At 46.4% G+C, this 26,714-nt stretch overlaps 1 protein-coding gene across 1 annotated transcript; it reads right to left on the bottom strand.

Moving 5' to 3' along the window:
- Positions 1-1,864: 1,864 nt before the first annotated feature.
- On the bottom strand, positions 1,865-25,936 carry il16 (interleukin 16). Its single transcript, XM_036544306.1, has 22 exons — positions 25,827-25,936; positions 20,919-21,343; positions 18,084-18,217; positions 17,828-17,960; positions 16,610-16,747; positions 16,364-16,475; positions 15,971-16,119; positions 15,417-15,527; positions 15,199-15,313; positions 15,043-15,116; positions 13,659-13,875; positions 13,089-13,206; positions 12,567-12,699; positions 12,342-12,429; positions 10,860-11,377; positions 9,455-9,563; positions 7,855-9,148; positions 7,154-7,340; positions 5,766-5,867; positions 4,977-5,220; positions 3,713-3,835; positions 1,865-3,084 (listed from the first exon to the last, which is right to left on the bottom strand). The coding sequence occupies exons 1-22, from the start codon at positions 25,837-25,839 to the stop codon at positions 2,915-2,917; spliced, it is 4,707 nt and encodes a 1,568-aa protein (XP_036400199.1). The 5' UTR covers positions 25,840-25,936; the 3' UTR covers positions 1,865-2,914.
- Between the last annotated feature and the right edge of the window lie 778 nt (positions 25,937-26,714).

Raw genomic sequence — 26,714 nt, 5'->3', positions numbered from 1 at the left:
TGCAACATTGTGTGTTTTCACTGTGTTGTGTGTTACAGTTATATCATACACTGTGTCTTATGGAATTGTTCATTATGGCTATGATGTGTATGTGACTCAACAAGAATTACTGATCTTATGATCATTATGTCTGAAACACCATTCTTTGTGTGCATGCAGTATTTATCATATACTATTTAATAACACAAAACTACTGAAAATTTGTTTTTCTTGATGTGTTGCTTAATGGATCTGTATGAATTAGCTTTAATTAATAGTTTAAGGCCTTAAATCAGTTCATTGATCAACCAATGGTTTTCAATGAAAATCGTTTTTATTACTCTCATGGGATTGTACCTCTACTTGTACTATTGTTCCTAAAAACACACACCCAGCTACACAGATCTCTCACACAGGAAGAGTAGCACATTTACTGTCAAGGGATTATATCAGTATTCAGTATTCAATTAACACCTAGGTAAGGTCACCATAGTTAAAAGCAGCTGGAACAAAACTGAGCATACAGAATGTGCCCCCAAGACACAGGGTTGACAAACACACCAATAAGCGACAAAGGCTTTTGCTGTGGGAGGCCACAGTGTCTCCAATGATGATGTGCCTCTTTTCCGAATATCTGTGTGACTGCATGCTCTCCTATCCTACAGCCAAGGATATGTCCAGTCAGTACAATGATGGCCATGCATGGAATTTTAAATCTGCAATGCCTACTGAGTATTGCAAATTTAAATTGCCTATTGCCACTCCCGTAGTTTCCATGTACGGAGAATTAGGAGAATTGTGCAGGTATTAGCAAATGCTAAGCGTGCACTCTGGTCAGTGTGAGAGAGAAAGTCAACGCTCAGTGGATAGGATCTGTGACTCTGTTGTTCTCATTTCAGCCACTCAGCTTTCGTATATTGTTGCTGCCTATGTGTGATCTCTAGGTTGGCATCCTCAGTAATGCTATATCAGAGAGATGTTCCTGTGGCTCAGTAATTCAGTCCTGAGAAATCTGGAAGCTTCTGTGAAAATTAGGCTTTGTTGTAGTTGCTATAAGCAGACACATGAGGGCAATAGAGAACTACAGAAGCTAACATGTATAACGTCAGCTCAAAGAAATTTTTAAAGCAGTATTGAGCTCATGCAGACGCTGACCCAGTGTATCGTGGCAGTCACAAGATGTCTCCACTGTTGGTTGTTTCAGCCAAGCATCTAGAATATTCAGAATAAATGTCTAAAGGTTTACTGCTCTCTGGACTCGGTTCTCTGGATCTCTTTGGCTTTCTAAGGAATGACTAATCCATGGATCCTGGGCCTTGTCTCAGCTTATCACAGAAGGGTCCTTCCTCTCTCACCGAGGTCTTTCTCTTGTCATCCAGCCATGGTGATTTTTTCTTTTTTCAGATTTTCCGGGCTTTGAGAACGCTGCGGATATGCTGATACGCTGAAAGGTTACCTCATTTTAGCTTACTTTAAGGAAATCCTACTGAAGGAATTGTACAATATAAAATTTTTATGTAATTCTGATACCTTTGAGCCTGGATTTTATTTTGTAAAACATTTTCAGAGATGACAGATGTAGCTAATAAGTCATACAACCCACACGCACGCGCGCGCACACACACACACACACACAGATAGACTCTGTATGCTTCATTTTAGCTTTCATATCTAAATGGAATGAACACAGGTGTTCTTTTTTCTGTGTTCTGTTGTAGATCTTGTCAGCCTCGTACATAACATGACAAGTACCAACAAACCCAATTTTCACAGTGTCTTGCATAATTGCATAATTTTTGCACTTCAGGGAATAAGCATGTCTGAGTGTGGCATTGAGGGGTTCAGTGAGGGACAAACACTCCACAGACTCATTGTGGTTAATTATTTTAGCTTTACTTTTGTAAATTAAAATCTTCTCAAATTAAAATTCTTATACATCAATCTCTGGGCATTCATTATAAGTTGTATTTATCATAACATTTTTGTTTAGTCTATACAAAATATTTAAAATACACTTTCATAATATTCCTAGGACATTTTCCCCAGTATGGACCATGGACCTGGCCAGAACTTTGTGCTAAGTAAATAATACTGTTTTTCTTTACCAATAGAAAGGATTGCATTGAAAATGAACCTGTAATAAAAGTAAATCCACTTCTTTCTGAGACTAAACTGTTAGCAGTGAATGTAGAGGTGAGATTATGTAGAAAATAAAAGATTCAGTTGTCTTGCATTGTTTCATGTGGAACTTTTACAAACAAGTAGTACCTGTCTGTCACCCCTAGTAAGGCAGCTTTTGGCGACACAACGCATTGTTTGCAGATGTGAAACAGTACAGCGCTACTGTATGTATCATCTCTGATCATCTTTGGTCTGAATTTTTATATCGTACCTCATGAGAAGCGCATTACTCTTTATAACGTTACAGTAAACAGAGACAGGCTGGTATGCCACTCCAGTGCGGTTCATCTTTATCACACCGGTCTAGTGCATGATGAAGCGCATACCATGCCATGGTTTGAGTTGCACTGTGAAAAGCAAAGCGTATCAAAAATAACTCGTTAAAACTCAAGTAAAAATTTCTTTTTTTGTGCTTGTTCTCTGCTTTGGTTTAATGTGTCACTGTACCTGCGTTGACAGTGTTTTGTGCAAAGCTGAAATGTCGAAACGTGAACCGTTTCGTAAAGGAGCGGCTCACTGGTGTCCCTGATCGAGATTTCCGAAACTGAAAAAGAAAGCAGTGTAAGTGAAATACCTCCAGCCTAAACACACTGCAGTGAAAAAGTGAACGTGCAGTCGCTCCATCAGCTGACGCAACGTGTTGTTACAGTTTTGAAACCCAGGCTGGTGTAAGAGTCTGAGTTTCCGCCTATGGGTCAATGAAGATAATATGTGTTCTGTGTCTCTGCACAGGCTTGAGGCTGTGTGCAATCATTTAGGCCACCTCCACCTCCACCTTCTTCCTGATGACTGCCTTATAAGGCCCCTCGGGCAGCGCTTTAATGATGTTCCAGGCCTCAAAGCGCGTTAACCCCTGTAGGGTGGTGTCCTGGACCTGTAGCAGCTCATCCCCAGACTGGATCCCGCTGTGCTCAGCAGCGCCACCTGCAGATGATGAGGGGGATTTGTACAATTGCATGGAACAGGCCATCGGAGAGAAGCCATATCCTCAAAGCACTTCAGGCTGATTGGATTACAAATTACTTCAAATCAAGTGTGACAAAAATAGCTGCAAACCTTTGTTTAATGAGTCATTCAGTTTTTAAGCAAACAATGCGGTTGTTGAGAATGCTTATTTTAATTGTGGAAGATTGAGAATGTTAATATGGCTTTTAAAACCATGCACTGTGATGTTTCAGATTAATGTAGGGTGGTGCAATCTGCCGATAAATGTCATGGTCAAAGAAAATGCATGGGTGGTGGCACAAGTTGTGCTGATAAGGAAACTGGTCTCCATGATAACAAGGGAGATGATAATGAAATGTTAACACAGACATGTGTTAGCATTAACACTTGAATCTGTCAAAGAACAGACCAGTGTGTTAACATGTTTATTTATATTTTATTTACAAGACCTTTTATGGCTTTGTGGCTTTCTTCCTGATGTGCAAATTATGCCACTGTGTTGAGTATAGACCTAGTTCTTTACAAATGGTCTCACTAGCTTATGTTTGTCTGTACCATCACGTCTATTTGGTATATTCTGTAATATTCTGTAGCTTGGTTAACATACCTTTGAAGATCCTGTTGATGACGATGGCTCTGTCCCCATGAATGGAGCCCTTGCCTCCCTCTAAACTGAAGCCCACTCCGCCAGCAGTCTTCTCCAGCTGCATGATAAGACTGTCACCCACCTCTGGCAAAAGAGAGTTTCGTCAGACACCTCTAGGGGCCTTCAAAGCTCCAGGGCAACTGGACCATAGGCCGTTCCTTTCCTTATTCGGGTTATATAGATTTATGGGATTTTAAAGAGGATATTGCATGGCATTCGGTCAGCAGACAGTCTCATACAGAGAAACTCACATAGCTTACAATTTTTACATGTTATCCCTTTATACAGCTGGATATTTACTGAGGCAGCCTGGGTTATGTACCTTACCCAAGGATGCAACAGCAGAGGACTGCCTGGGAATCGCGTTGGCAGCCTTTAGGCCCTGCTCTTTACCGTTACCACACTGTGACAAACTGGATAAGAATCATAGAGTAGATTTTATGCCAAAATGAAGACTCCCAGGAACACAGATGACATCTAGTGAATATCTAGAAATGTTCTGGACAGAAGACTGGAGCGGCAAAACCTTGCCCCGGGGATCTCAACAGCCATTAAGGACCTCCTGCTGTGTTGGCATTAATGTGCTTTTTTTATTAATGGCCACCTCCCCCTCTGCCTGCGGCTCCACTCACATCTGTCCACCACAGCATTTCTGGCCTGTTGTTTTAGCCAGCATCCATTCCTGTTTGACTGCTTCTCTGCTTATGAATCTACACAGAACAATGTCACTTCAAGTGATGCTGTAATTCACACGGATGAGATTTCATAACTTTTATTTTTCTGTCAATGTGAATTGAGATCAGGGAAGCCAGGCCTGTTCCCAGTATTGAACACTAACAATGAAATATTCCCCTTCACATCTGCTGCGGTGCAGTGGTACTGGTAACATGCCCTCCGCACCAACAGGCAATTCTCTCTGGCTTTAAAAAAGCTCAGTTGCATTCCACTATGGTCAATGGTGTTTTCCGCACCATCCTTGTCTGGTTAAGATTACCGCTGCTGCTACCGCTACCCTGTTATCCTGCTTGAGTAGGCATCCATCAGAAGCCTCACAAAACAGCCCATGGACACACCACAAAAATCACATGGCCACAGTATTTGGTACAGAAGCAGAATGCCACAGCTGCAGCCGGCGTATTAATTGTGGCAGGGCAGCTTCGGTTTTGGGAGATGTGTAACACGGTTGCACTGCACAGGGGCCTGAGAATTTCACTGCTGTACCCACCTGTGACGTTCTGATCTGTACCGCTCTGGGGCAGGTCGCTGGCACCGGGGGCCGTCCTCTCGCCGTCTTTGCTCTTGCACACCACCACCACCGCTTGCCTCATGCTTCTGGCCTGTCGGAGGGTGGTGGTGGCGTCGCCGTGCGTCACGTTCTTCAGCGTCTGCCCGTTGATGGACAGCACCTCGTCCCCCTTCTCGATGGTCCCCTCCTGTGCCGCCAGGCCGTTGGGGAACACCTTGTGGACCTTGTGGCCAGATGAGAGAAGCTCCCACTCACAACAATGCACAGAGGAGGATCACGAGGCACACGAGAGACTGAAACCTGATCTTCAAGTTGCTTATCATTCAGAGCCTGTTTTTCATTGCTTTGTGTAATTAGCAAGTATGCTGATTTGAACTTTGGCCTGATTAAGGAACTGATTACTTGGCACCACCCTTGTAACATTGTAAACTGCACATAAAAATTATAAACTTAATAACATGATTTTGTTGAATAATAACAAAATATATTATAAGGTTAAGACAAATCATCTACTGTCTAATACAAAATTATTTAATTTATTCAATTATTTAATACAACCAGATTAAATGAAAAGAAGTAGAAGGGGAATTAGGTGCTGATGGGAAATCATAATTTAGAAATCTTTATTTTATGCCTGTAAATACTGTCAGGAACATATCCAGGACAACTGGCAATTTAAAGGTAAGTCTTTAGCCTCCCCTACTCCAAGCTCATTCATCAGTTTAAATGGATGTTGCCTGGTTACTGTGTTGATGAAGTGCTACTTACGGTGGTTGCTTTGTTCTCTAGGTCTATCCCTCCAGCAATACTGAATCCCAGGCCGGCTCCCTCCTCTTTGTGCAAGATGACAACATGGATGTCCTCAAATTGCTGAGGGGAAAAAATGAAACAAGATTTCTTTTATTGCTGGATTTCCGCCTCGGTGACGTTCTCAGGAACATTTTCTTGAAACAGTTACAGACTAATATTAGTCACCAGTGAAATTTTTTTTGTTGTTGTCATACGCATTGCCGGTTATATATTTAACATTCTGCATTTAACACCCCATTGTAAAATCTTTCACATAGGTTTTCTGATCTTTGTAGTTCCTGTAACGGTGCATTTGTGCTTCATAAAGTGTAGGAGGGTGCATTTGCATTCACAAAAAGATCACAATTTGGCTTCTTAATGAACACCAGCTGCCGCGGTTAGCGTTTCCAGATGGCTCCCTCTGTGCTGTAATAGAGCGCCTTTCAAAAGCTCCGCAGGTCCCCCCCCCACCGCCCCTGACTCAGCGTCACCTCTGGGGTACAGAACTATACAGCAAGCCACAGCTGTCCGCCGTGTACGACCCCTCTCGGTCCAGTAAAGACGGACAGCTGTCGGAGGGGGTAACCGCTCTCGCATGCGTTACGGGACCCGTATCTCAGGCAGGGGCCTGGCGGATCGTAATTGGGAGCAGGGAAGGCAGAGGCAGAGGCTGTTACGGCGCTGGCTGGTGCAAAGAGAGGAATGATGACATGCGGACAGAGGAAATGCCTGCAGATGTGCTTTGCAGCGACTGGCCAGGCGCTGCTCAGAGGGAGGGAAGGAGCCATCGCGGTGGCTCCGACTGCAATGCGAAGTGGAAATGGAGAAATGCAGAATGTGGTGCAAAGCAGCCATTTTATCTCTCTGAAGGCCTTTCGGTTAGCACGGGGCTTCATCTTTGGCCAATTCTCTGTCTGTAAGCAAGACATTGACCGAGCACACGGAGTAAATGCTTCATAATGGTCCCACCAGAACCAGAGTAAATGGAGAAACATAGCACACATTAGAATGGCCATTTTGCCTCACTGAAGACCTTGAAAGTAGCATAGTTCATCACCTTTGGTGACCCATTTTAGCTCTCTGAAGGCCTTTATGGTAGCACAGTACATGTTCTTTGCTCCAAGTCAAGTATAAGCCTAAGCTACTGTACACACAGAGTGAATGCTTAATAATATTCCCACCAAAAAAATATGGAACTCATTGAAGCAGCCATTTTGACACTTTGGACACCATTTGGACACACAGTGGGAGTCAGGTGGCTTTCTGTAGAATCAGTACATGGTTATTGGCCCTCAGCCAGCCATGCAGCACCTTGAAATGAACAGAAGAAAGGACAGCAAGCAGGAAAGGAAGCGCGATGGGCTTACTTTGAGAGTCTCCTCATCCAGGGCTTTGACCTCCTCGATCATCTTTTCAATCTCCTCGGGCGGGATGGCGGAGATGACGGACTGGGCACAGGCAGAGGAGGCCGGGGGTGGTACGGGGTGATCGCGGGCCCCCTCCTTCCCGCTGTCCTCTCCTCTCTCAATGGTGCACTCCCTGAGCTCGGCCAGGCTGCCTCCCACAGGACAGAGAAACCATCAGACCCCCTCTCACACCAGCAGAAGCTTCACCCCTCCCCCCCTCCCCACATCTGGCCAAACACCTCCACTCTCAACAATAGCAGTTATGTTCTCCACCCTTTCCGTTTATACTTGAGAATGTGAACGATACTGAGCTGGAGGGGTTCGACAGCTGAGTTTTGGGAATGCGTCTACGTGACAACGGAGCGCTGTCTGTGGAAATGATAGATGAGCCTGTTGCAGTCCGAGAAACAGCAGGGACTGTTTCCACTTTCAGAAGCGGAACTAGGTGTAAAACTGCCTATCTAACTTGAGATGTTGCAGACACTTCCTTTCTGTGATGGTGCAGACAAACTGCACTTACACTGTGGCTATTACACTGCACCACAAAGGGAAGCTGACGAATCATTTACATGTTTTTTTTTGCTCTCTACACCAAAATATCAAAATGCATATGGTATAGCACTTACCGGAACACAAAATAAACTGCACGTACAAACACCCACCTGACAGAGAATCCCCTTTCGTTGCTGTCAGGAGCTGGAGAGGGGGGGGCCTTGTCCTCCTCGTCCGGTTTGTTCAGGGGTGAACCAGGACGGGGGCTCCAGGGGTTGCTAAGCCGAGTGCAGGGAGACTGGGGCAGGGAGCGCATGGAGCGCATCAGCGCGTGGGACACCTGGTTACTGAAGGACAGGATCTTCCCCAGGCTCTCCGTGTCCAGGACCTTCAGGACGGAGCCATCCAGTGAGGAGGAGGAAGTCAGCGGGAGGCTCCTGGTCCGCAGACTGGCCTGCTTGAAGGGCAGGGGCTGGTCTGAGGGGGTACTTTTTGGGATAGAGGTTCTCCTGGGGCTGGAAGGTGGAGAAGGGGCTGTCTCTACCTCCACTTCTGTTTCTTGGACAGCTGCTTCCTGGGAGGGTCTGACTGGCTCTGGGGTTGTCTCTGGTGGTGTGTCTGGGGTTGTCTCTGGGGTTGTCTCTGGTGGTGTGTCTGGGGTTGTCTCTGGGGTTGTCTCCGGGGGTGTCTCTGGGGGTGTCTCTGGGGTTGTCTCTGGGGTTGCCTCCGGGGGGGGCTCTTGGGCTGCCTCTGTGGGGCGGTTTGAATCGCTGGCCTCTGTGCTGCCTGCTGGTGGCTTGGGCTTGCGCGCAACGGTTGGAGGAGAGGAAGACCTGCCGTCAGTGGCCGGCGTGCCGATCACCGCCGATCCGCCATTCGCAGTGGCGCCCACGTCAGCAGCGGGACCCCTGACGTCACTCCGGCTGAGGGGCTTGTCCATCAACGGCAGCGAGGTGGAGGGGCCCAGCCTCCTGCTACCCCTCTCCGGCGGCTCGGCGCTGGAGAAGGTCTCGAACGAGTGGAGCTTCTGCTTGAAGGACAAGTTGGTCCCCGCCGAGGTGGCTCTCAGGCTGACCCCGAAGGTTCTCCCCAGGTCCTGGGCCTTCTTATCGGGAGGCTTGACAGGCTCCGGCTGTTGCCTGCCGCCCTTGATGCTCCGCAGGCTCTGCCGGATCCACACGGGCTTCGGTGCCACCGGCGGCCCTTTCTTCACTACGGGCGGTTCCTCCGATTGGGACTGCAAGAGCCCAGCGGCCGCGGGGGCGTCCTCAGGCGTGGCTGGCTCGCCGAGGTCAGCCGTTCCGTTCTCCTCGCTCATGGTGACAGGCACACACTGGCCCTCTGTGCCCTCAGAGATCCTCACCCAGGGGTCCTGCAGCTGTTCCTGGATCAGTTCCACGTGGGCCTGCCTCCTCAGCGTTGGCCTTTTGCTCTGGGAGCATACGAGGACAGGAGGCTCTGTACCTGCACACACACACAGCACTGACAATGGAGCAGATGCTAAATAGCTTTATTTCCCTCTTTCTAACAAAGGGCTGCTTGTGTTCGAACAAAAAACGAACAACCACTTTGCCAAAAATAGCTTACATTCCACAATACAGAAGCACAATATTGTTTTCTAACAGACAATATGCCTATTGACATATTATTACAAGCAGACCGGATCATGTTTTTTATGATGCAGGCTAGTACACGCAGCAGACCACAGCCGAATTGAAATCAAATTTTCCACATTTCCAACTCAGACTTTTTGTTTTTTTAAATTCTTACCTTTATGTTTTCTGTCTTCTCTGGTGGAGTGTTCCGCTGAGTCGGAACAGGCAGTGGCAGGGCTGGTGTGAGTTGCTTTAGTTCCCTCCGAAAGATTGCTCGCTGCTTCCTGTTTCACAAACAGGAAGTAAGACAGTCACCAACATTTTCCTTTGACCGCAAAAGGTACAGCGATGCATCCGTTCGGTTTCAATTTTGCATGCATTACTGGCGAGGGAGCATTCATTTGCATTAATCTCTGCTCTGATTCAGTTGTGCAGGCCGGTGCAGACTGCATGCTAAACATGCAAAGACTTCTGCAGGACTGGGGAGTCACCAAGACTGCTGTTTCAGTTATGCCAATGACAAAATATTAAAGACACATAATTCATTTTTATCTGCCAATGTTAATGTTAATCTCCAGCTGTGTTTTCTGTAATACAGTAGATAGTAATAACTATCAATGTAATTGCTTAGTGCAGTATGCTTTTTCCATTATGCTTTTTATCATTTTGATAGAAAAGCTCTACATACATATTTTTTTATTTGAAAATGTAACTTTCAGTCCAGTGCTACCCCCATGCCTGTCACCAATTCATCCACAAGGGATCACAAGAAATCCAACGTACATTTTTAAAGAGTAACTCTGGAATCTTTCTCAAAGCCATGTATATACTGCAGAGAAACTAGAGTCGTGCGGAGAAAGAACACACATGTTTATAAGACAGTGCAAAAAGCCCTAGAATATGTTTCATGTTCATTTCTTTTGTGGCATGACAGCAAAGCCTGTTTCAGTGAATAACTAACGTGAGAAACACAGTGTGAAACTAACGCTCATGGTACTAATACTGCTGTACCGTTTCGGCTGTGGCCGCCCACAGACAGCTTTTCAGCCGCTTGTGGTCTCAAGTGACGTTAAGAAATAATGAGAGACCTAATCATTTATATCAGTCAACACTAAGAGAGGATCATTTCGTTTTACTGAGCTGAGAAAATGGCAGAAGCTATATCCTTCCACCCCTCTTCAAACAAACACCACTTCTCTGCAGCTGAGCTCAATGACATTACTGTTTCTTCTCTGGTGAGGAAAAATTAGTGTCAGTGTCTGGTTCAGCATATACTCCTATTCTGTTTTATTGGAACATAAATAACACATCAGGACTTTCTTTCTTTCCCTCTTTCTGACTATCTTTCTGTCTGTCTGTCTACATCAAAGGGGTGCAGCGACAACATCTTACCACCAGAGGTCAAGGTTGCATCAAAAGGAGGGTATGCAATACACACTAGTGATTGACATTGTAATGATAAAAAACTTCTCTGTGTTTTAGTTATTCCTTAATGCCTACATAAACATTTTATATTCCTGGCATAATGGCATAACTAAACATACATCGCTCATGATTCATGATTGGAACCAAAATCCTACCCGGCAGTTGGAATGGGGGGAGTGCCAGCCATCCTCTTTAACAGGTGAGTCCCTGCTGCTCCCACCTGAGTCTGGGAGAGGCTCCTCACTCGATACTTCCTGTCGTTTGTAGTACTTCCTGGGAGGGGTCGGTGGTTTGGGTCTGGGGCTCTTCAGGCCTCTGTTAACCAGGTCCAACGGGAGCTGGCTGGGGCCGCTGTCCACACAGTTGTAGGGGACATTATAGTCTTCGTCCCCATAAGGAGGTGTCGGCCCACCCTCCGGCCAGACTTCGGGCTCAGACGGGTGGGGGAAGGGCATGGTGACGTCCACGCTGTGGACACGGGCCTTCAGGTCAGGGTGCGCGTGGGGGTGGGGGACCCCGGGCCCGCAGTGGGAGCGGTGGTTGTAGGTGCTGTCGCTGCAGGAGCGGGTCATCACCTTCTGAGCGCGCCGGCCGTTCAGGTGGCCGAAGCTCCTCTCCACACAGCGGTCGCATTTATGCTTCCCGTGGGAGCAGGGGTCGAGCCTGCGTAGGCCTACAAAGCAGAGCACGCAGACGTGCAGGTGAGTCCCTCGCACAGGTAAGCAGGTCATACTGCTGAGGCAGTCTGTTTAAGAAGGCAGCGGGAACCTTCACACATTGCAGACATTAAAAGCAAGTACAGTACTGCAACAGGTAAAGAGCTGCCTTATGTTAACTACTGAGAATTCTGGGGAATGTTTTACAAAAATTGTTTTACAAGCAATTGTAAATAAATATACACAATGTGTACATTTTGTAAGAATGTCTTAGTAATATTTCAATTAATTAATCTTATTTCAGCTATTTTTGTGGAAAAATCTGAGGACCAATACATTCTAGGGGCAACAGTGTGGTGTAGTGGTAAGGAGCAAGGCTCATAATTGCTGGTTCAATTCCCTGCTAGGGTGCTGCTGTTGCACCCTTGGGGAAGATACTTGACCCACAATTGCCTCATCCAGCTGTATGAATGGATAAAACTGTAACCTGCTGTATGTAAGTCACTCTGGATAAGATAATGTAATGTAATCAATCTGTAATAATTGCTTCTTCTGCTTTCGCGCATAGTACACTTGCTCTTTTTGCACAGAGCCCCAGCCTGATTGCACAGAATGAAAAGATCTGTTTTTGGTAACCCTTGTTGAAGAGTTCTGTATTTCATGGGACGGCACACAGAGCATTTAGCCTGACCTTAAAGCCGAGGTTTCTCAGCACCTGCGCATCTGTCTTGTCATGTTATTTCCGAAGGGACGTCAAGGCAGGCAAAGTCGTATTTTTGATATTTTTATCTTGCAGACGCATTAATGAAATGTTCTGCAACTGACAGGTCATTGCTGATTTCCTTCAGTGAAGCCCCGCCGTCTGCTCGAAGCATTGATGTCACGTTCCAGCTGGCGGACCGCGCTGGCATTTCCAGCCGTCAGTAAATTTTCTAGCCTGACTGAACACCTTGGGGCGGGAGCGAGGGGAGAGAGCGTTACCTTCCATGCTCCACGGGTGCTTGTCTTTCTTCAGCTTGCTGTTCTCCACGGCCTGCGCGATGGCCTCGTTCAGCTGCTGCTCGGAGACCTGCAGACACACAGAGCACAGCGGGCATTCCTGAGGACCCCGTCGACCGACCCAACGACCGATGACGTCGCCCCGCCTCGCAGCTGTGTACACAACGGTAGTGCCGGCTAGGCAGCACCAAGGGGGAGCCCACTTACTTTTGGGTCAGGGTGGCGACTGATGATGACCTGAACCGGGCCCGGGTTGCAGTGGCTCAGAACTGTGTAGACTTCGTTCAGCGTCATGTTGTAAACCACCGTGTCGTTGATCTCGATGATTTCATCCCCACACCTACAGAACACAGTCAGAGAACATGGAAAATAACAGAGTGTATTCAGCATTATGTAAAACACTAAAAATGCTCAAAGAACTGTGAGAGCATATTGAGCTATATTAATAGCGTATTAATTATCCACAAATAGGTTGGATTTTAGCATCAGGAGTTTGGAAAAAAGAGTCTAAAATTGAAATGCCATGCATACTTTGTTCCATCAAAACATCAATGTCTAAATTAATAATATCAATATAAAGTAATATCACAGAACTGCTGGGCTGCCATGTCCACGATAAATCCACACCCAAAACTTACAATTAACAAGCCTTTGTTTTCAAAAATAACCATCCCATCATTCAATGGTTGACTCACAGCGAGGCTGCAGATGCAGGGCTGGGCCGCTTACCTGAGCCGCCCGTCCATGTGGGCCACCGAGCCGGGCGACAGGGTGTGGATGTAGATGCCCGGGCAGCCCTCGCTGGAGGGCACGCAGCAAAGCCCAATGCCAAGGCCTACGCCCATCTCTGAGGGTCACACACAGACCCAGGGACAGCAGAGACCAAGACAGGGAGAGTACGTGTGTGTGGGAAAGAGGGAGACAGAGAGAGACAGTGGTTTCTCAAAGTGCCCAGTGTCATCCATGTTATATGTAGTTGCATATGGAAGTATTTATTGTATTTGTTGCATATTGTAAGTACACTTTGTGACCTGGCACTTTGGAAAATAAAATATGGTACGTATAAGGCCACTGTGACGTAATGTGCACAACAACCACACACAGTGAGTATGAATGAATGCAAGTCTATGACTCTGTAAAAAAGTGGACTAGGCAAATCACTATGGACTAGGTTTAAACCTCCATACAGCCATAAACAGGTTTCATGGTTTTTAACCTGCTATTATTCCTCTGCTGCAGCAGTGATACACAGTCAGACAGAGGGTTTGTCTGGGATGTCGAGCTCCGCCCCACACTGACCTTTCTGCAGTGTGACCCCCATCATGATGCGGTCTTTGGGCTTCGCGGGGTTGGTCAGGAAGCTGTAATCACCCATGTCGGCGCTGGTTCTGGCGATGCCGGCGCTGGAGCTCAGCGACCGGGACCGGCAGAGCTGAGATATCTGGGCCTGGCTGGACAGCGCCCCCACACGCAGGCTGGTCCGTACGGCCAGCGTCAGCAGGCCCTTCTTTATTTGCTTCATACAGGGAGGTGAGAGCCAGTCAGCGGGGGGGGGGGGTCGTGTATGACTGTACAGCTGTAGGAGCATGACTCATAGGTGATCAGCACTGGTGCAACGAGCTTCTCAGATGTAATTAATAGCTTTCAGTATTAGTATGAGCCTTGCAACGAAAAGGTTCACTATACGTTTGACATGCATAAATCAATGCTTCCTCACATTGGAACAGTTGTGGGAAGGTGAAGGACAAACTGAAACCTATTTCTCTGTTAAGTATGCATTTAGACAATGCCCTCATCCAGAAACTATGCCCTCATTACAGAGTACAGAGGGATATAAAGAGTAAAAATACATAGAGTACAACGCAATGCACGAGAGAGAATTTAGATACAAATTACCCAGTGCAAGCAAAGTGAACAACATTGTAATTCACATTTAATGGAACCGTTTAACTGAAATGTCCTAATGCTAAACAATCCGAGCAAACTCCCAGAGTGCCCAGAGTGTGGAGCAAGGCTGAGTCACCGGCTCTGGCTCTGGCTTATCTCACACTACTGGTTGGATCATTCCACCACTGAGGGGGCCAGAGATGATAAGATCAGGCCCTTGGGCGCCGGGGATGTGGGATGGGCAAGCCGTGCCAGTGCAAGGGTGTGAGGCAGGCAGCAGCGTGGTGAGAGGTGCTGTTTGGGTATGCGGAGGCATTGTGACTGAAGCTACGGCACGCCAGAGCTAGAAACTCAAGATGGACGCAGGCTGCAGTCAGGAGCCAGTGGAGGGAGATGAGGAGAGCAGCTGGAGGGGAGGAGAACACCACTCAGGCAGAAAATGTTCTGGATGATGTGGAGGGATCGGACAGCTTTGGCAAGCAGCTCCACCGCAATCGGCCAGGCATGAGTGCACCGGGGAGCAAATTGCAGTTTTAAACCCAGAAGCAAGGTTACGATGAAATATATATATGCGTATCTTATTAGCAACAACTGGACGGTGATCTGATTAGGGTGATTTCTTTGGCTCTGAGGCTAAACTGAAATGAAAGTTTTCTGAGATTTAAATTATGTTTTACCTTATGTGCTTTACATAATTCATCCAACAATATAAGAGCAGAAGGATCCATCATGCTGTGGAGGTACCTGTGAGAATCAGGAAAGGCAGCAGCCAGGAAGTGATGCTGAGTGCGCTTACTTTGAATTTCTGCAGGGCGTCTTCATGGGTCAATCCGTGCAGAGACTCACCGTTGAGCTCCAGGATTTCATCTCCTGCGTGACAATGGTGACAGGGATGGGAGTCAGCATGCGTTCACTAGAGTGGAGAGAGGTAGGCTTCAATCAGGTCCTCTACCTTCCTGCAGCCTCCCGTCCGCAGCCGCCGCCCCACCGGGGAAGATTGTCTTGACGTAGATCCCCATTGGGCCGTACATGCTGTCCTTCCCACCGACGATACTGAATCCCAGCCCCTGCGGAGGCGGGGCAGTTGTGAGAACCTGCTTTGATTGGACACGAGCACTATTGACACAGGGAGGGGAGGTTCTTATACGTTCATGCGTGGTGTCGGGTTACCTTGCCTTGGCCCTTCATCAGGACGATGTTGCAGATGACGAAAGCCTGCACGCTGCTGCTGGAGTGGACCAGGTGAGCTGAGCTCAGCGACCGGGACGGTCTCGGGGCAGCCTGCACACACACACCGGGAGCCATCACATTCAGTCATGCTTTAAAGACACGTGAGCACGCCTCTGTACCAGAAACATTCCACATCTAGTAAAACACTATGGAAAATTGATAAACAGTCACAGTTCACACCAGATGCTGGTTCGAGTTTCCATAAAACTATCACTTGCAATTCATGGCCCCTTTTTTGGACAGAGAGCCGTAAATGTGTCCGCTTTTGGTGCTTGCACCAGGACCTAGGAGGCAAGCTTTGAATGATGCGCAAATTATACCGTGTGCTAACGAGTGGAAATACTGGAGTCCAAGTTTCTTTCAGGGGCCGTGCATTGTAGAAGAGGCACGGGTTTCCCATCGGAGAACACCTGCTATTCACATGAAACCCGAAGTGTGATCTATGGCAGAGCGAGAGTGGGCTTCGGAGCGACGGCGGCGGGGCTCCAGCTCACCTGCGCGATCCCGTGGGGGAACTCCAGCTGCTGGGAGAGGGACTTCCTGTTCCCGTAAAAGCCCGCGCTGCCCTGGGTGTGGCTCCCATAGATTTCAGGAGCCTTCATGATGAGAGCGTCCAAGTCCCCGATCCAGTAGGGATTGACGCCTGAAACAATAAAGTCCAGTGGGGTCAACGGCTGTCTATCGATGCGACGCCAGGAAATTGCAGGAAAGAATTGCGCACACGACATGTGAGGTTTGGATTGCTTCAACCAAGTAAACACGGGCTGATCGTGACCTGTTCAGATCAGATTAGCACACATAAAATTCCAGTGTTTCGCACACGGGGTGTGTTAAAATAAACAGGTGAAAGTATGGCCTGAGTTTTGCTGTACGTGAATGTGACTCACTGGTGGAATTGGACCGGGTCCTCTTACAGGCCGACTGGTTCTGCGAGGCTTGGTCAGTCTTCTCCTTCTCCCAGAATCCTCCATTCTCCCCTCTCACTTCCAGAATAGGCTCCTTTAAGGCAGAGAATAACACAGGGCCCTTCTGAGAGATGTGGTAATGATGTAATGATGTGGTAAAGAGTAATGACGTCATAATAGACAGCAGTGCCTGGCTGCTGTTGACACTGTGAAGGCAGGAGTGGTCACCTTATGGTCAGCATCTTTACCCACAGGCTCTTTATCTCCATTGTTGGCCAGGGATTGTGGGTCCTCAATGTGTGCAGGTGGCATTGGAGGAGCACTGAGACTGAGCAAAGGCCTAGTGTGTTCACCAGCTGACGAGTCCTGCTGAAACAGATGTGTATATTTTCACTGACATACAGCCCAACAATGTCTTGAATGGATGTAAGTACAGTACATGCTGGCTAAATCTGTAGTTAATGTACTGTATATCTGTTTTATGGGATTATTACATAGTATTTATAATCTCTAAAGCATTGTGGTATTCTTGAAGTTAGACTTAGACCATCACAATATATTCAAATGGCAAAACATTTTAATTCTGGGATACCGTTTCAACAAAACAAAGACACGTCTGTTCTGAATTATGGAATTTCTTCTGTTTGGATTTAGTATCCTTAACAACTGTTTTTCCTCTTCAAGAAAGAAGAAGCAGAGCCAACGTCTGAGTTCCTCTAGCAAGGAGGCATTCGAAAGAATTAATTATTTCACTTCCATCAAAGCTACACTGTAAAAACAATTTAAAACCCCACTTTTTTTTTTCTGAAAGGGGAAACAGCTGAATTCAGATCAGTCACATGTCTGGACATTCTTTCCTATCCGTCTGGGCTGGACTGCGCGGCGATGCTCTGCTTCCACCGCTGGAGAGAGCCTTGGCCCGACAGAGGCTGCAGTATGTCACCTTCCGAACAGTCCCACTGCAGCGGAATGCAGAAAGCGCGCACGTGGTCCCCCCTGAGATGACAGCCCGTACCCCCGGAGCTGACTCCTCGCTGTCACCGCGGGCACGAAGGCAATTCGTCTCGCGCTCGCGCATCTGGGCGAGTCGGACCTTCTGCTTCTGCTTTCTGGGAATGATTAAATCTGTCACAACTGTTTTGGGGGGGTGGGGGGGGGGGTGATGAAATAGATGTGACGGCAGCCCTCCAAACGACTCTCTCAGAGGTAAAACTCCTGCTATCTCTTATTCAGCCCGAAAAAATCCTCTTACTGCCGAGTGCGGACGGCAATTCTTCCCTAGTCGCCACAGCAGCGAAGTGCTTATTTGTTATGACTGTGTATTTAATCGGAGTAAAAAAAAAAAAAACATTTGGATCTTCTCTGGCTTTGCTTTTAGACTCTAAGCTGTCTGGGATGGCGCAAAGCCATGGGTTTCAGAAGAGGGAGAGCGTATGCATGCCTTACATCAATATAAGCCATTGTGTCAGCTGCGCCCACCACTGGCTGCGTTGTTGACTCGGCCTCTGTCTTGGAATGACCGTTTACAAACTGCCCCGCGAGGGGGCAGGCCCCATCTCCTGGCTGAAGATAACTGTTCCTGGAGGAGAACACAGAAACACACACCGAAAAAAATTTATAATGACTTTTTTTGATAGCACAATCCGTTGTAAACCAGGAAAGGAAGGCACTATAAAACACTTCCATGGCCCGAGGGCTTTACCTGAATGCCACCCCTCCGTTTTTCACAAGGCCAACAGTGAGGCCTTTGTCACTCGGCTGGGTGTTATTATCAGAGATCTGGAGCCCCAGGCTGTCCTCGCCGGTCGCTACACACATTCTCCATATACTGCTTTCCTGTTTCAGCAAAGACATCGGAGTGTTAATACAAGAGGGCCTTTATTTGGGGTGAAAGTGCCTTTTTTACAACTCGATCAAGACCTTAAACTAACAATGTGACAGCTGAACAAGAAGAAGTTTACCATTCTACTTATTATTCTACTCAACTGTTACTTGGACCTTGAATATTCTCTCTTTTGAAGGTCTTGTGTGGGGGAAAATTAATATTGTCCTTAAAAATAGGACTTGTAGATGAAATTTCAATCACAATATGCTTATCACTGCACATTAATATGCAATGAACATTTACCACAATACAGTAAACTGCATCAACTGCTAACAGAGAGGAAGAAGAAGCACATTGATCTGTAATGATGATGTTGATGAGATCGTTTGAAAGCATGCATTATAATGGAAATTGGGTTTGCATATGGTTACATATTATTATCACATTCATATTTGCTCTCAAATAAAGCACCACCAAACCAAATCAGTTTAGTTCTACTGAATCCAGTCTTGAGACAGACAAGCCTGTATTTACAGTTTCAGTGGGCAAGCGCGTTTGACAGTGATGCCTGCTCCGAGCGACATTTCCCAGAAGTCATTCCGATGGCGTCTCTGTATCTGATTCTGCTGTTTATCAAAGCATTACTGTGTGAGACAAATTTTTCCTCATGTTTTTTTCCCAGTTTTTTCTACTGCGCTCCCACTTAGCTTTGAAACTGAACCGCTCCAAAACAGTAGACCGTAATTATCAAGAGCAACAAAGTATGTTCTCCCATCTTTTTTAGAATCAACAACAGCTCTGGTTATTTTCAGGTACTTAAGGGGCTTTCTCATTCTGTTGTCTCTATTATTTCATGAAGACTGCCATAAAAGATGAACCAGCATGAGATGGTCGTTATATTTAATATGAAAATGCATTTTGGGAGGGTCTCAGGTTGGGCTTCCCCCTGTGCAACTGAAAATGACTACTTTGACAAACATCCGGTCTTGAAAATATAGCAATGGTCACATTTGTTTATGAATGGACTTTAGCGTGCTGCTTTAAACCTTGACCGCAGGGCTGTCTACTTAGAAGCAAGATGAGTACTTCTCATTCATGAACTTAGATTTATGACATGCACTTAAACCCATTCTAACTCTTGAATGGGGCCAATATGACTCTGCTCACGGTTTCTGCACGCGCAGGGTTTGATCCTAATTCCCAGCGCCACCGTTTCTGTTCTTTTTCCAATCTGCCCTCTCTACCAGCCGCAGTAAAACAGGGCCCGGGTGTTTTACAGGGCCTTCAAACAGTGAGCCCGATGTGCGTCTACTGTACAGACTGTTGTTGTTTAGCGGGGGCATGCGGGATTGACATCACTGGAATGTCTTATGGGACCTGCGCGAGTTAGCTCCCCCTCGGGGTCACAACAAAACCTCTTTTGTGCGAGCCAGTTGGGCAGAGCGGCCGCCGCAGAGCCGGGGAGCTCAGAAGACAGAGGGCATGTGATTATTATTCAATTTGCAGAGGAAACACGAGTGTGGGAGCAAAAGTGGAGCGACTGCGACGTTTCAGACAAGCAACAAAACCGAACATGTCGCTGTCGTGTTTTTCATTTTCACAATTGCCATGATGGCTTTACAGATAATTTTCTTTTATCCAACCTTATCTGTTTACTCGGTGTACTTAGTAGGTAGTAGGGATGATGATGACTATTATTATTATTATTATTATTATTATTATTGTTGTTGTTGTTATTGTTATTGTTGTTGTTGTTGTTGTTGGATTCTGCCTGAAACCTACAAGAATTATTTCATATGAGCTGTTTTAACCTGACATGTGAATGAGAACTCTATAATCAAACTCAAAGTAAGATCTGCTTAAATTGACTATTATTAAAACTTGTGTCATATAAATTGTTTAGGTTGCTAGACAAAGTTCATGAAGTTTTCTGCTGCACCATACACTCTACGATGTGTATCATTGATATTGTTTCAGCAATCTTAAAACTTGAATACTCCTCTGATATTAGCTGGAGAACTGTCAAAATCATTTATGGGAATTAAATGCAATTAGAATGATATATTCCTGAATGCAAAAGCTATACTTCATAATTGCGGCTTTACTAGCTTGTTTAATTTAAATGTGACAGAGAAATAGCCTTATTTGATTAATTATAATTGTGTTTAGACACATGAGCTGTGTCTAATTGTGTGTAGACTGTGCATTGAAATCTTTGTAAATTATGGCATACATTTCATACATTTCTAAATTCATGTGACGCCTGCTTATATGTTTGCGATGAGCACCTACTCCGAAAGGGTTAATCTGAATTGCTTTGAGGAAATTGTGTTTGCAAGTTGCCTGCCTTTTTCATGCTTACTGTCACTTTGCGGATGCATTTTACTTCATCCATATTTAATTAAAGACCCATCAACTGCTGTAAAAACACTGGTCACAGTTTGAAAATACATATCCCCTCCATACCTTCTCACAAATGATTTCTCTGACAAAACAATACCACACTCCTCTCAGAGGCAGCTACAAAACTGATCAGACTTGTTCCCTGATGCTAAAGCACAAGAACATATTTTTCTTCTGCCTTATCACTGCTTGAGAGGCTGTCCTAGCGTGAACTGCATCTTCCTCTAGCAAAGCCATGGCGCAACAGTAATCTGCTCTGCAGCAGAAAGAGGCAGAGCCAGGATAACTGAAGACATGAGCGGCATTTACCTTTATAGAGAAGGTCCTCCTCATATTCTTCCTCGGTTCCCCCGGGGGAGACTGTGAGGGCACCCCCAAGGGGACGGCGCATGCAGCTGAGGAGGAGGACGAGGTGGCTTCCTGAGGGCTCTTCCCGCACCCCTCCCTCTCCTTCTCCCTCTCCCTCTCCCTGTCGTTCTCCTTCTCCCAGGAGTCGGCGTATCGCTCCTCGGGGCTGGAGCCATCGTCGCTGGTCCGCGAGCTGCAGAGGATCAGGGAGCGGGAGATGACGGCCAGCTTCTTGGACCTGTGGTTGGCTTTGCCCGCGTTGCCCCGCCGCTCCATCCTCCGGCCCGCGCCATTCACCTTGCTCCGCCGGTGGGTGTATCTGTGAGGCATGATGTTGTCCGCTGATGGATTCCTCCCGGCCTGCGCGGCTAATGGAGGAGGGCGCTCTGCGCGAGGCAATTAGAAAATTCAGTTAGGAATCCTGTTTCATAAGTGTTCTGAGAAACTGCTGAGCCAAAGACCAGATAAAAGCTCCATTCTTCCCCCCCCCCCACCCCTCGACGGCCTGGGAGAGGCACATGTTGCCTCATGACTCGCGTTTAGTTCCTCTCTCGGACGTCCGCGCCGCCGCTCGGCTGAAGCCAGGAGCCTTCTCCACCTCTGAGGATGTTTTGGATCTGGGAACCCTTGAAAAAACCATACCCCCTAGCAAGCACACACCGGGCTGGGTCCTTATTGGATTAGGGCAGGGGGGAGCTAACTGCAGGACCCAGTTTTCATCCAATTTATGGAGCCCTGGACGGTACAGCTCTTCATGTGATAACACTGGCTACCTTGATCTTAAAAGCTTTCTAAGCTGACCCTGATGAATTATAGATGGAGCACTGGGTGACCTACGCTGTTCTCCTGACCACACAGGCACTTACCCACTGCCTTCAGATTTGTCAGTGGAAAAATGCGGAGTGGTGGTGGGAAAACTATCTGATGCTCTGTGCCATTAACAAAGTTCAAGACCAAGTGCAAGGTCCTCTTCTATGCAGTTTACCCAGTTTTTCTGTCACTCTGTCAGTATTGTACCTGCAAGCACATTGCAGCAATGGGAGCCCAAACACAGGAACCCACTCTTTTGCAGGGCACTCAAATGCAGGGTAAACTGTAACAATGATCAGTAACAATATAGGAGGTCAGAAAAGGTATTTATAATGACAGGAATTTATACATGTAAAGTGCAAATGGATTTCACAAGAAAACTCACACCCAAACAGAACAGGTCTCCCTGTAAAGGAATCTGAAGTGTGGTTTTTGTTTATTACAAAATTTCCTTTCTCCCAACAGTTTCTTAACTCAATATGCTCCTGCCAGACAGGCTTACTGGCCTCAACCCAGCCAGAGTCTCCTTCCAAATATTATTCTCTGTCCCTTACTACACCCCACAGCAGTGCTTGTTTGAAAAAATGCAAGAATCAAAATATACCCTTCCTACCTTCACTGAAAATATCAGGTTCGGGCTTTTCTCTCCCTGACTGAGACTGTGAAAATGACTTGACGTGCACTCCTCGGACTTTCGACAGAGCGTTGCAGGCACGAAAGGAATATTATGTCAGCTCCAACCCCTGCCACATTCAGTCAGAGCCACTGCACTGCTTCCTGCCTGTCGTACCCACGGGCTTTTCTGTTTGGACTGGCAAGGGACCATGCTAGCCGACTCGAAATGCTAGCGAATACGTCCATGTCCGGTGGAGAACACAACCCTGCGGTGTGATGCACATTAAGAGTCCTGTGGGGGCTCAGTGTCTGCGCTAATTAATGCCGCAAATGTAAATCTAGTGCACACGTGATCAGAACGAAAGGACGCGCCGTGCCTGTTCTTTTCTGTAGGGGAGATTCTGCTCTACCCATCTTTTCGGTAATAGTGTGTGTGTGTGCACTGTGCTGTGCACTGCGCTGTGCGGGGGTGTGGATGTTGTTTCAGCTGAAGTGCATCTCAGCGCCCGGTCGGCCCGGTCGGCCCGCTCCGCCTCGAATCAAAACACACAGGCGAACGTTTGAGGAGGCTCGCTGCAGAGGGTCCGGCGGGAGAGCCTATGGACGCCCGCTCCACCCGAGCGAGGGGGGGACGACAGGAAGCGCTGTCCCGTCCCGTAGGTGTGCGATCCGCGGTGGCCTCGCCGCGCGCGCCTCATCTGGTTTGTGTTCCCGGCGCTCTGCATCCGTGCTGGTGCAACGCCAGCACGCTGGAGCAAGGAGCTGCACAGATGCATGCAGTTACCGCGCTGCCTTAACGTCCTGCTCGCTCATGCTCCGGAGACACGTGAGTCCGCATCAGGAGAGCTCTGCAAATACAGTCTCGACATGTGACCCTCTTCCAAATGAGATTTTCTTTTTTTTTTCCCCCTCAGACCAGGTGAGGTCAAATGCATGTCAGGAACATGGAGGTTGTTGCAACCCAAGATGGCCAAACTTGAGCAACCGACAGGCAGCGGTGAATGAATTCATATCCAGCGTTCAGTTTATGTGTGTCCGCCATGTAAACCCATTAGGCCCTTCTTCTGCCAAGCCATCCGAACGGCACCATGTTACTCATAGGTCTATTTTCATTCACCCTCTCTGCGGAATGAGCCTGTCTCCCCACTGGCTGCCTCTGATCAAAAAGCAGGCACGTTTCTTTCCGTTAATTGCAGCAGCGTGATTCGGACTTTCCTTTGAAACGCGCCCCGCTCCAGCATTGCTCTGAAGGGCGCACAGCAGCGATATTGTTTTGTTTGAAAACCCCGGCCAAGACCTGGGAGGAGAGAACACAGAAAACACATTTTTCGCCCGTAGCTGCACTGATGAGCTGGCAGTCCGGAGTCAGGCACGGCTTTGGCGAGGTTCGGAGCTGGGAGACAGGGGGTTTGCTGTGTTTCGTTTGTGCTGTTGTTTTTTGTTCCGTCTGAACTTCTCCTGCAGCAGTTAGAGCGCAATGTCACATCTTTGATCCTGAAGAATGACGTCTGTGCGCAGACTCTGTGTCTTACCCATAGTGCTTGATCTTGATAGTATGTCCGTGGCCTAACCTAATAATCCCTGAAGTAAATCGGGAAATATCTATATATAACACAGATTAACCAACAAACCCATCTATTTCTATGTGAGATTTTTAAGATTTTTAAGCAAATGATCATTTCAAGCAAATGTTGAATAAACGTCTGTTTTCTGTGTAACAGGTTAAGGACTGTGTGCCAGGCATGTTGTAAACATCTGTCCAAAGCCAACAAGAGTTCCTTTCTACACTGAGGGTGCCCACAGTTTGGCCACAGTCTAACACTGAATAGATTGCCAGAACCTTTCTTTAAAATGAGCAGCCAAAGCTGTTCTTAATTTGTTTGACGAATGCATGATTTGCTCACTTTTTTGACCCTAGGGCACCCTCTTCTCTCGTGATTTCTGAAAAACAACACTCATCAAAATAAAAGCATCATTTAAAAGCCTAGCCAAGGATGCAGATGGTAGTCTTCTGAAGACACACACAGCATTTGTGCATACAGAATGTGTATGGTAATTATGCATGTATTTTATTCAAGCATACACGTGAACCTGTCATGCACCGGATAATTTTAGGGCATCTTAATATATTAATTAGACACACTTCCTATGTCATTAACTGCCAACATCATATTGTATATTGTCATTCAAATTAAGCAAAATCAATTGCATTGAAAAATTAAGAGTGTACGTAGTACATCAAAGGTCATCATCACGTACAATATAATCTCAATCACATGTATAGCATGGAATGGAAGTGTAATATAGTGGTGAGGAAACATGACATGTTGCAGTTTTGAATGTTTTGAGGTGGCAGTGCTACTGAACCCTTGATCTGAATGGCTTCAGTAAAATTTCCAGCTCTAAAAATTGGTAATATGCAAGCTATTTAAATCATTTCAAATATGGATGTTAAGCAAATAATATACATAATTACAAGTTACACAGTTTAGGCTTACTTAATGGAGTGTAATATAATATTGTTACTTAAAGTAAAACCCCAGTAGTGATATTGCTCCAAAACCTTTGATTGATTAATATGTTTTGTCTATTTCAGCTATTGGAAACTTCCAATTCATCAATTCAGGATTAGTTCCTGTAAAGGAGTTTCCAATGACACTCTTTGACAGGCATGCCCTTCCTGTGCATAGCTTAAAACAGTACAGATCTATGCTCTTCATAGTCTCCTCCTGTCATTTGTGTTTCCAGAACCACTCTGCTTTTCATTAAGTCACTCAGTTGCCAGGGTCTTTAAAGTGAGTCATCACTGCATTTCTTGGGATGTTTGAAATCATTGCTCAGTTATATAACCCCATATATAATGCAAAAATGAGTGAGCTGTATATATGAATCAGCTAATTGCATCTCTGTCTATGACTGCAAGTGACTAATTGTTAAGATGCGTGGATGCACTGTGAACATTATGCCATTAGCCATCAATGACAGTGTTTCTGATCTCATTCATGCAAAGTTTTTTTTTTGCCTGGAATGCACTGGAAAAACCACGCCAGACCTCCTGAAAGTCAACAGCATTACTTGTGTGTGAATACTACTACATACCCATTTAGCCATGGCAAATTCCTTGACAGTAATATCACAATATTCAACAATGCACATTGGCAGAATGTATTATGAATCACTGAATGAAACATATGGTCAATCATCATATTTAATAAGAAAAGGGAAAGGCTAAATCAATACTGAATCAATACTGAAATCCCTCGGAGTGGCTGTGTGTTGAGTGACACTACCCCCCCCCCCCCCCCCCCCCCCCCCACCCCCATATTGGAACATGAGCCCCAAAGTTCATTCCAATTGATGCACACAGCCAAGAACCATTGCTGTCTAATATTTCCCAACATGCTCTAATAATAAACTCTGAGAAAAGACAGGAAAACCACTCACCAAAGTTGATCATCCTTTCTTGTATGCCTGCATCCACATGTGGCTTTGGGGAAAGCTGTTTCACTTAGTGTCGGTCTCCAGGGTGCTTCCAGGGTAGGGCTGAGCGTGGCGCAGCTGTAGGTGCTGAAGGTGCACTCGTTTCACAAGCGTTCCTGTTCTGCAGGGGCTGCTCCGAGTTCATTGCCAGAACGTTTCAGTGATTTAGATTGGGCAACTCGTAACTCCCGCCCTCCCTCCCTCTCAGGCAGCTGGGAGCACAGAAGACTTTTCACTGCAAAAAAGAAAAAAAGAGTTACCAAATTGTAGTCCTTTTCCTGTCTGACTAATCTGAAAAAAAGAGAGAGCACTTAACTTTTCTTGGTACTTTGTGACCTCACACCTACTTTGCGTTTTACAGTGCTCCACTCTGTGCAGGATTGTCATCGTGCGCTAACCTACATCTGTGGGAGCGTGTGTTTCTGGGAATGAATGCATCCTCTATTTGCTGTGTTTCCCTCCTCCCAATTTATGCGCTAGTTATGGGCAAGCGTGTGACTTTCATGCTATTAAGTCTGGGATTGCTGTAGATCACTGGGGATATTTCCAGTAACATTTACAAGAACAGCACCGTGCGGTTGGGCACATGTTGAGAGTTTTAAGAATGTGAAAAACGCATATGTTTATATGAAGATCTGGGTGTAAAAGGTAGCTTCAGTATAACTCCAACATTTTATAAAAACAACCCTGATTGTTATGACTCTTGCTACACATTTAACTGCACTTCTTCTCAGATATCCTCAAATTATGGAAACAAGGGCAGCAGTGTGGAGTGGTATGGAGTAGTAGTATGGCATAAATGTTGCTGGCTCAAATTATTGGTGCGACTCTGTGTTGAACCTGGGAAAAGAT

The sequence above is a fragment of the Megalops cyprinoides genome, chromosome 13 (assembly GCF_013368585.1).
Source record: "Megalops cyprinoides isolate fMegCyp1 chromosome 13, fMegCyp1.pri, whole genome shotgun sequence".
Lineage (NCBI taxonomy): Eukaryota > Metazoa > Chordata > Actinopteri > Elopiformes > Megalopidae > Megalops > Megalops cyprinoides.
The sequence above is the reverse complement of the archived record's forward strand: the minus strand, read 5'-3'. Positions and strand labels throughout refer to the sequence as shown.

Coding starts and splice junctions, on each gene's coding strand:
- il16 (XM_036544306.1), bottom strand. Junction 16,748..17,827: donor ACACAATGGCTTATATTGAT/GTAAGGCATGCA, acceptor CTGTTTCAGCAG/GACTCGTCAGCTGGTGAACA. Junction 16,120..16,363: donor GACCCGGTCCAATTCCACCA/GTGAGTCACATT, acceptor TTATTGTTTCAG/GCGTCAATCCCTACTGGATC.